The sequence below is a fragment of the Cervus elaphus genome, chromosome 3 (assembly GCF_910594005.1).
Source record: "Cervus elaphus chromosome 3, mCerEla1.1, whole genome shotgun sequence".
Classification (NCBI taxonomy): Eukaryota; Metazoa; Chordata; class Mammalia; order Artiodactyla; family Cervidae; genus Cervus; species Cervus elaphus.
In genome coordinates, this window is record NC_057817.1 from 21,143,140 (window position 1) to 21,154,041 (window position 10,902).

The window sequence follows — 10,902 nt, forward strand, 5'->3', positions numbered from 1 at the left end:
ATCTAAAAGCAAACTCTCAATCTTCTCTTCCAAATATATACTCCTTAGAAAATGTTCTGCCATCTATTCAATTACATACACCAGAAACCTTATCCCCTCCTTGCTCTCATTCCCATCTGTTCAGTTAATATCAAATTGTGACAGTTTTACCTCCTGATTCTATCACATTTGCCCACTTCCCTTTAACACCATTATCAGTGACCTCATACTTGAAGATACCATGTTTTTTCTAGTTTGTATTAAAATCCTAACTGAACTGATCTCCTCACATTTAGTCTTAGTTTCCTCCAAATTGTTTCACTCTGTGCCAAGAAAGTGTATGTGCATAAATTTATTGTGTATATGTACAAATTTTTTGTATATATCTACTATATATATCTATGTATAGTATACATATGTACCCAATGATAATAATAAACACTTATTTATCACTCTCCATGTATCATGCACTGTTCAAGGCACTTTACCTATTCTAACTCATTTAATTCTCACCATTAGGTAGGTACTATTATTTGTCCTTATTTTATTGATTAGAAGAAACTGAGAAAGAAAATTTAAAAAATTTGCCCAGGACCACAGAATAGTGAAGCTGGAATTTTAACTCAGCAATTTTAGCTTCAGTTTTAATATTCCTTACCACTGCATGATATTACCTCAATGAACAACAGAGGATGAGACGGTTGGATGGCATCACTGACTCAATGGACATGAGTCTGAGTAAGCTCTGGGAGTTGATGATGGACAGGAAGTCCAATGGGATTGCAAAGAGTCAGACACAACTGAGCAACTGAACTGAACTGAACTGAACAGAGTCACTTATGACTTAAAACTCTTCAATGACTTCCGAATTGTCACTTCAACCTGACTACAGACTCTTTAATGTTGCGTGAAATATTCTTCCTTTTTACCCTGTGTTTAAATACTTCTCACCTTTTATGTGTTTTCTTAACCATTATTTCATCAAGGAATCCTCCTTTCAAATTCCTTTGAACCATGCAGCTCTTCATTAATATCTTTTATCACAGAGGACATTTTACATATTTTTGTGATTATTTGGCTAATTTGTGTCTCATCCACTATAGTATAAACCATTCACATTATTATAGTCCCTGTGTGTAGTCTAGTCTAGTATATTTATGGCACACAATATATATTTTATGAAATAAAAAAGACAGGAAGGAAGGAATCATGGGATGGATAAAATTTCCCAGAGTTGAAAAAGTCTAACTGGAACATTTTACAACTTTTCTTTCAGATCAGAAATTCTTTTCATATATTTTGTCCCATTTTTAAAATAGTAGTATAGTGGATTTTACAACATTGTATGAGTTTCAGGTGTATAGCGTAGCTGATTCGGTATTTTTGCACATTATATTCCATTATAGGTTATTACAAGATAGTGGGTATAATTCCCTGTGCTGTATCTCTTGAATCATCCCTCTCTTTGAACAATTTCAAATAGGTAACACTAGCTCAGGAAAAGCTGCTTCCATCCCTGGATGACTCTGATCAAATATTAGAAAGTTCTTCCTTAGCTAGCAATGAAATACAGCACCTTATAAATTTCACTCATGTGTTCTACTTTTCATCTTGGAGCTTCCTGGAGTATGTGTTATCCTCTTTTTCACATGGCAGATTTTCAAATATTTAAAGTTATTATGTTTCTCTCAACAAATTCTTTTGCCTCAGCCTAATGAGATCTGATTTCCTGTTTTTTCATGACATAATTTATATGACATAATTTTCTTTATGTGCTTTGAAGCCTTTTAAAATTATTCTTTCTTAATGTCTTACCTTCAGCCAGCATTAAAAACTGTTCAATGTATGTTCATTGTTCTTTCCTCCCACCCCTAAATAAACTTTGGTATGAAAATACAGGGGCAATACTGCACCTTATATTTTCTTCTTGGGAATTCACATAACAAAATAACATATTAAGTTTCTGAGAAACCTTGGATTAAAGTTACACGTTGAACTTTCATTAATGTAGTGGTTCACAAATGTATATGATCCTTTTTCTAAGGAAATATATCATACTTACAGGATTTTTTCAGAATAATGTCTGGAAAATTATATATAAATAAATGTATTAATCTATATGAAATATTTATTGTTAGTAACATGTATTTAACAAAGTCGGAAATATAAGAAAACTATACTTTGTTACTTAACAAAATCTTGTTTCTTGACACGTGAGAAACAGGTATGTCAAGTGATCAGAATATAATTTTTTCCTATGTTCACTGAATAAAAAAGGAAAATGGGAAACATATATTTTAATATATTCATGCTAGAAAAGTGGAAATAATTATCATAAGACTTTTTATTAAAAATATATTCTTTATAAAACTTGTGAATAAGCCTCCTAAAATAAATATTTTACTTCTGTTTTGTTAGAAAGCATTCATTCTTTTTATTTAAAAAATCCAAAAAAAACACTGGCAAATATAAGAACTGAGCAATTTGCAATTAAGTGGATTTCAAGTGTTAAAACACTAAAATTCTCTCAGAAATGCATTAAAGTAAATGTAGGGTTTTAACTGCAAGAGTACACTATACTATACCTAAGAACAGCTGGTATAAGAAATAATAATGAACTAAAAATTCCTATTGCTTTGTTATTTAGTATTAAATAGCTAAAATTTTCTTGCTATAAAGTATTCGATGCATTTCATAACAATTCTTGAGCTAAATATCAAAATGATACTTACAAAAGCTACTTAACAATATGAATCTAATTATTTCTTTATAATTATGATAAAGAAATATCATTTTTTTTCTTTTTCTCTAGAAATTTCTACCTCTTGTTAGATTGTTGTGTTCTACTGTGATTATAGTATCTGCATAAGCAATTTTGAACATCTGCAAACAAATACATCGTTTCTATTGAATAACAATTTATTTTCATTAATTGGCATTAGTAAGCTGTGAGAAAGACAAAAAGGAACTATCTTTGAGTTGATAAATTATCTTGACTCTGTGTCCTGTTTTATTAAAGAAAATCAGGCTGTGCTATATATGGGGAAAAGCAACTTTGATTAGAAGAAATAAGTTGCACAAATTAAAATAGTGGCCATATAAGCAATTAAAAAAGTGATTTTTATCTTACACCTATGAATGGTAACCAAATTTCATGTCAGAAATCTGAACTCATTAAATGAATTTTAGATTCTTAAAGACATATTTAAATAATGACAGCCTGAAGGAGCCTGAAGCAGGTCATTAAATCCATAGGGATTGGTGGTTTGATTTCATTTCCATCCAGACGGAGGTAGCGAAGATGAGGTCCATAACTGAAGGAATCTTCCACAGGCAGTGTGGTAGGAGTCGAAGGACATATTACAGAGACATTCACATCTGTGGAGACAAAGATGGTATGAATGAATGAACCAGAATGCAAGAGACTAAGGATGGGAAGACCAAGATGCTATTAAACAGTCCTATATGAAGGTGGCAGAGAGACATTCTTTTTGTCTAAGTTGGAAGTTATGCACAGAAAAAATGTGCAACATACATATAGTAATGTCACTCCATATTTTGCTATACTTAATACACAACACTAGAAAAGACGTATAGTTAAAAACTGTGATAGAAACAAAGGTATATGTGATATACCACTTGCCTTCTTCCTTTGACAGGCCAGAAAAGGTGTGATTAGATTATCATAGTGAGAAAGGTAGTATTTGGGCATCAGAGGTAGAAACAGTGGTTCAGAGTTGGTACTAAATTAATGGGTAGGTACGTCGTAGATGGATGAATGGATGGATGTGAAGGCAGAAAGTCAGTTTATTATTAGAGAAAGTGCTTGAAAGCTACCTTTAAAATGCAAACACTAATCATACATGATGACAAAGTTTTTTCTTTTAAAGTACAATTAAAATAACTTTGTATACATGATACTTGCTGAAAACAACCTTGAATCTCCATACTTAAGTGTATTTAATTGGGGAAAAATCCATTTGCCAAGAATTGAATTACAAAAATTCAAGCCAGGAAATATCCTGTCAGCCCTTTCACATTGTTAGGATGTGAGAAATCGTGCACCTGCCTTGGATCAAAGCCCTTGGCAGCAGCGTCTATACTGAGATTTAGGAGAAAAAGGTGTGTTAAACCAGCAAAATTCTGATGAGTGTGCCTAATAACTGATCTCAAATGAATCCTTATACTCCCTTTATCCCATTTTGCAATTGTGTTGAGCAAGAGATCTTCCCTTAGAAGATAAGACCCACCTAACTTTGGCAATGACCGTCCTGTGGGTGCACGCTGACTCATATTGTACTGAAGGGTTTTGTGCTTACTGCAAAGGTGCTTTGCTCTGATTGTATATCATTTTGTGAATTTAACTTGCTAAAAGAAATGACTTGCATTGTATAGCAGATTTGTGTTCCTCAAGGTATTTTTCTTCACATATATTATCACCTTATCATGATGCAACCTTTATTGGGCAACATTATTTTTCTCCCTAACTGGGTATTGGTTAAATAGTGACCCAGGTTGGTAAGGTCATGTGCACCACGTATTTCATTAAGTAAGTAGCCGAGTCCCACCCATTTCCAACTACATAGGGTTACTTGCCTACTGAGGAGATTATATCCTTTCTGATATGTTATCTCTTATCTTTATCATCCTTATTACCCATAATCCATGCATGTCTGCATAACTAGAATGTAAAAAACAAGTGTTCTAAATTTAATTATATTTTCATGAAATAATTGCAATGTTTCTGAGAGTACGAAGAAGCAATTTGTTTGAATAGGTAACATTATTGCCAAATTGAAAGTCCCCTAAGGTATTCAGAAGAAATAAACATTTCTATCATTTTGGATAAACTTTTGCTGTCCTATAAACTCTGCATATAAAAGGTATGTTTCTGGGAAACCAATTTATTAACTACTAGAGTAGATTATGTGGTAAGAAGAACTAAGTACTTTAGCAGTCACTATAACGCAGTGTGATATAATCATGAGCCAAGAACTCTTGCCAGGGAAATTCTTCTTTTCCATTTATTTTCTTGGAATATAGAAATGACTGTGCTTGATATCTACATTAAGAAACAAGTAAATCAATTTCTCTATGTTGACATTGCAGCTGTGAAAATGATTTTTACCTCTGTTGCTAGAAATTTGTCTCAAGTCTTGTACTCTAGACTGAAGAAAATGTCCTATGATTATACTGTTGGACTGAGAAAGATCACCTAAGGGAAACCTTGGATTCAGGTCCTGTCTATTATACTTACCCTTTGTCCTTGGCAAAATGCCCTCAACTAGTTGAGCCTCAGTTTTTCTATCTTCAGAAATTCATAATAGCACACAAGATTCTTTTGAGGGTTCATTTGTGCTTCTCAAAGTGTGGACCAGCAGTATCTGTACTACCTGAGAACTAAATCCTTAGAGCCCACCCCAGACTTACTGGGTCAGAAACACAGAGGCTGGAGCCCAGAAGTCTTTTAGAAGCCTTCCAGGTGATTCTGATGCACATTAAGGTGGAATGTAGGAAAACAGAAATATATGAGAAACTTTGATGAAAAAAAAAAAAACACTCAGAAGAAGAAGAAGAGCAGAGTCCTTCTCTTCGTTGTGTAACCTTGTAGAGCTATGTAAATTCCTTGCACAGGTGCCCAACCACGTGTTGAATATTACTACCTCACTCATGAACACTCACGCACATGGTCCCAGTTCAGGGGAATCCCCAATTCACAAACAGGGATCTATGTGGAATCCTTTTAAATTGACTTCCTACCTCCAATGTCTATGGGACTTTTGTTGTCAGGTAAGGAATGCACCTGGAGAAGCATAGCACTTTTGTCAGGAAAAATTACATTTATTTAGGTTGATATTGGGCTTCCCAGGTAGGTCCTATGGTAAAGAATCTGCCTGCAGTGCGGGAGACTTGGGTTCAATCCCTGGGTCAGAAAGATCCCCTCGGGAGGGGCATGGCAATCCACTCCAGTATTCTTTCCTGGAGAGTTCCATAGACAGAGGAGCTTGGCGGGCTACAGTCCATGGGGTCACAAAGAGTTGACATGACTGACTAACACACACACACACACACACACGCACACACACATGCACGTGCACACACACAGGTTAATATTGGCTGTTGTACTATTTGGTTCGGTACAACAGTTTTAGCTATTAAGATATTTTCCTGTTGCATCTTTTGCTTTAACTACAAGATTAAACAATGTGTCTCATCACCATGGCAAAAAAAAAAATCACTGCTATGGCAGCAGCCTGCTCATTAGTTCCTGGATTTTATGCTCAAGTGTGCTGTTAGGAAAAAAAAAAAAAAAAAAAAAATATATATATATATATATATATATTAGATAACTGAAGAATACACAGTGCAAAAATGATCTGTTCTTACAAGTGGGATGTTTATGTAATTATTTGCTTAAAGAAAAGTTTAGCGAGTGATAAGCAGGCATCACAGCCTTCTGACAATTATCTGTGTTACTTTCCTACAAACCATCCAACTGATTCTCACTTTAAAAATGTATTTTATAAAGTTGTTTAGAAGCCCCCCTCAAGATCATCTTCCTTAAGGGCTTGTTCGAGGATGGAGCATTCCTGGATACTTAGGCTGATAGCATAGCCTGTGGCTGGACCAAGACGTTGTCCACTTCCACACCAGAGTCAGCCTGGTCTCAGGCACAATTGTGAAGATGCCAAGTTTGCCTTTCATGTCTCCAGCTTCTGCTTCCCTTCATGGCCCCTCTGCCTCCAAGGCACATCTCTCTCTTTCTTATCAAAGCTATTTTCAGGAAAGCAGTGGGTATTCTACCTTGTTGATTGCCATTAGTCCTAAGGAATTGCCACCTTCCAGGGACATTTTATTCAATTTTAATTGAGCAAAACCTTAAAGTAAAATATTGGTTCCCAATGCATGGTCCCTAGAACAGTAATCTCAGCATCTCTAGGGTACTTGCTAGATATGAAATGTCTCAGGTCCCACCAGACCTACTAAATCAGAAATTCTGGAAGGAGGCCACCCATCTACATACTCTGAAGTTTGAGAAACCCACTGATCTAAAGCAAAAACTCTAATTAGGGTGATTGTAGGCATCAGCTGTCTGTAAACTTTAAGACTGGGGTCCCTTCCTGCTACCTTCTAAATCATATTCCTTCTCTTACTATCCATGAGATTGTTTGTGCATGGTACACTTTCTTCAGTAAGTCTGCCCACTGAGGCAGGAATATCAGAATCTCCTCAGAGTAAAAGAAGATAGAGACATTTAGTTTATCCAACAGGTAATATACCTCTGTAGATTACTAAAGTCAACTTTTCAATCTAAGATTTTAACCTTTTGGATCATTGACACTGTGAATAGACAAAACTTGAAAATACACTTTCAAAAAATCTAAAAGTACAAGAGTTAGAATAAAACCCCAACATTATTGAAACAACAACCACCACAAAAGAAGATATAGAGTAAACTTAATGAGTATCTTAGTCAACGACACACCCTGATGGTTACTTACTTCTAATTTTGTTGTGATCGAGATGAAGGTGCTGCAGATGAGCACTGATTTTGGGGACCTTTGTGAGTTGATTGTGAGACAGTTGAAGATCTAGAATTGATGATACATTAAAACCACTAGAAGGAAGGCCAGCATCAGATAATTTGTTGTGGTTGAGTCGCAGAAAGGCCACTTTAGGAATCACATTAAAATAATTTTCTGGTATTCCTTCAATGGAATTGTTGTCTAAGAACAGCTGCATTGTATTGGCTGGTAATCTTGGTGGCATATTCCTCAGGGCATTCTTAGCCATGTTTAGCTGCATGAGGTTCTTGAGCCCCTTAAAGGTGTCTCTTTGAAAGGCATTGTCTAATAGCTTATTGTGCTGCAGGTCAAGAAGAGTCAGGTTCTCCAGATTGCTGAAAGTCCCTTGAGGAATTCTGGACACCTTGTTTCTAGCTAATTGTAATTGTTCTAAGCTTCTTGGCAATGGAGAAGGTACCTCCTCTAGCTCATTATCTTCCAGAAACAAGAAAAGCAGCTTCTTCAGTTGGCTTAGGGCTCCCTTTTCAATCCCATAGTTGGTTATTTTGTTCTTGTTTAGGTTTATCCATCTCAGCTGGGTGGCATTCTCGAATGGCTTCTCAGGAATGGTTTCTATCAGGTTGTTTTCAAGATAAAGGTACCAGATCCTTGATGGTATAGCAGGGATTTCTTTGAGACCTCGGTTTTCACAGTACAAAGCAGTAGGGAAACTGGGGGGACAGAAACATTCCCTGGGACAATCGAAATCATGCATTGTCCAGTCCTCTGGATCACTTGCCTCATAAACCTGTCTCACACTTCGAGTCCACACCGTATCTGTTACGAATAACACCCAGATGATGAAGCAGATTGTGGTTGCCATTATAGTATCTAGAGTAAGGGGTACAATTATTAGAGGTTTAAAGAGTTTGACCTTTAGATAACTGCATGCACCAAAGTGATCGGTAAACATAGCTTTTTTGGTGAGTGGGGAGGGAGGAAGGTAAAGCCTTGAGAGCATTTTATGCCTAGTTATCAATCATTACCACCTCTTTAGTGAGCACTATCTGCAAGGCATTTTCGAAAAGTGAAACTGACTCACCAACTTGTAACTTTCCAGTTTTAACACAATCACGATGAAAACTAAGAAAAAGCAAATTTTAGGAACTCTAAGTGCTTTTCCATTTCAAGCTATTTAATACAAGGAAGTTAACTGAAACCCAGAGTTGAACACACAAGTACAAAAAGTGACCTTTTAATAACTCAAATTTAGAGTCTACATTGTTGCTAAGAAATAGGCATATGCTTTTACTTTTGCTCCTAAATGAGCAGAACATCTGGATGAGATTTCCCAGGCTCTTTGGCCCTTGAACCAAAGAAATAGCGAGATCAAAGAACATTTTAGCAGTTTTTTTGTGAAGGAAGGTTTTAGGATTTGAAGAAAAGTGTGTGATTAATCACTTGCTCTGTTGCCCAACTTCTCAGGTAAGTTTTATTTTGGGGGTTTAGGAAAATATTTCTAATATTTTAATACAAGATCAAGCTGTTTAGCCAAGAAATTTGGATTATGAAACTCTCTCTATATATAGATATAGACATAGATACAGATATAATCACACTTACATAAGTGGCATTACTATGGTCAGTAAGAAAGAAAACAAAAGAACATGCTTAGGGTACAGGTGATTTCCATAGTTTCAGTATGGCTGCTAACAAGCATAGGTTAACACTTACTGATATGTGAGACATTTAAAAGACAGAAATTCTCCCAGCTGAGTATCATCAAGGCTATGGGGAAAAAGAACTATCCTAACGTGAAAAATATTTGTGTGTGTGTGTGTCTGTATAACAGTAACATTCTGACCAAGGTACATTTAGTTCAAACACTTGGTAATGAAGACCAAATAAATTTTACTGATTCCTTAAGAAAAGATAAAATGAGCATCATTTAGAAATGCTGATCTTTTGATTTTGCCACTAAATCAAGGCAAGCACAGAGCTGCTTCCTCAAGCTGTCAAATTTCTTGTGATTACGGAATGCTCCTCTGGTCATCCTCCAGACACATTAAAACATTATTTTTTTTCAGAATAGGGATTTTCTTTAGCTATTGATGCTGTAACCCTGCCTCAGATGAATCATAACTTTGAATTCTTAACTTTAAGAGTTACGAAAATTGTAAAAAATAGTTTACCTTGCTGTCCAGGAATGTATCGCTGAATCCTGTGTCTGGAGCTGAAGTTTGCTAAAATCAGTTAAGGAAAAAAAAAAAAGAAAGAAAGAAAGAAAACTTTGACTAAGGGAATTTGTTTTTATTTTATGCTGTCAAGCCTCCTAGGAGGAAAAAATACAACCTCCTCTGACCGGTCACCATGAACACCTTTGATCTATTGTTTCCACTTTGACAGAGCCTCAGAACACCGCTTACCTCAGTTCTTGGATCTTCCTCGTCCCTTTCTATTGGTCACTGCTCATTCATAGTAATGGATTGACCCAGGCTCCACGGTTGTGTTTTTATGAATCCTCCCTAATATATATGCATCCATGGCTCCAGCTTTAACCCCTCCAACAACCACAGCACTTCAGTACCTAGGCAGCCCAGAACAGAAAATTCTGACTTTAATCTCAAGAACCCATAACAAAAATTCAGTGTCATTTTCAAACGCTGAGTTCACAGTCCCAAAGATATCATAATGTGGTGATCTGGAGTAACATCAAGAAACTAAAAGCAGTTTTAATTTCAAGTAAAACAGAAAAGAGATTTTAAAGCATTTTTCTCTATTTTTTTTTAATTGGATACAAAGAAATAAGGGCCAATGTCCTCTTTATATGGAAATCTTTTACTCATTTTTTTATTGTATAAAACAGTTCCTGAAATTCTATTTAGATATATTGATTTTGATAAGGGAAAAAGAGATAGAAAATATATTTGAGAAATTTAAAAATGAAATCTGCAAAGCTCTACTTGATGTTGGCACTAAATATGCTGTTATGCTTTGTTTTATAGAAATAATTCTGTCTCTATTTCATATTGGGAGCTTTATTCCAAATAGCTATTAAAATGAGATTTTTTTTTCTCTTTATAACAGATGTTTTGCATTTAAGGCATTATAGGACCTTATGTTGCACTCTTTTGTTTCTTTAGCACATAAGTTTAAGATAATGTTTCTTCTAGTTCTTGTATTTGAGGGGAAAAAACAAAACAAAACTTATGTCTCTTAAGGAAAGACAAAAATTTTTGAAAATCTTATTTTCAGATGTTATCCTGTTGACTGATTATAATCATTTTATTTTCTAAATCTATTTCATTGTGGGAAAAGAAATGTGTACTGATATGACTCCTTTGACACTACTCACACAAGTATTATCAGAGAGGGAACACAGTGAAGAGCAGAGAGCACTGGACTCACAAAAGTTTTC

At 35.3% G+C, this 10,902-nt stretch overlaps 1 protein-coding gene across 2 annotated transcripts; it reads right to left on the bottom strand.

Annotated features, from left to right (window-relative positions):
• Positions 1–2,880: 2,880 nt before the first annotated feature.
• On the bottom strand, positions 2,881–10,064 carry KERA (keratocan). 2 transcript variants are annotated; one of them, XM_043881025.1, is made up of 4 exons: positions 9,911–10,064; positions 9,677–9,727; positions 7,482–8,375; positions 2,881–3,357 (listed from the first exon to the last, which is right to left on the bottom strand). In XM_043881025.1, the coding sequence occupies exons 3-4, from the start codon at positions 8,365–8,367 to the stop codon at positions 3,185–3,187; spliced, it is 1,059 nt and encodes a 352-aa protein (XP_043736960.1). In that variant the 5' UTR covers positions 8,368–8,375; positions 9,677–9,727; positions 9,911–10,064; the 3' UTR covers positions 2,881–3,184. The 2 variants fall into 2 exon arrangements, with proteins under 2 accessions (XP_043736960.1, XP_043736950.1); XM_043881015.1 differs by having other exon boundaries at positions 9,677–9,969.
• Positions 10,065–10,902: the final 838 nt, after the last annotated feature.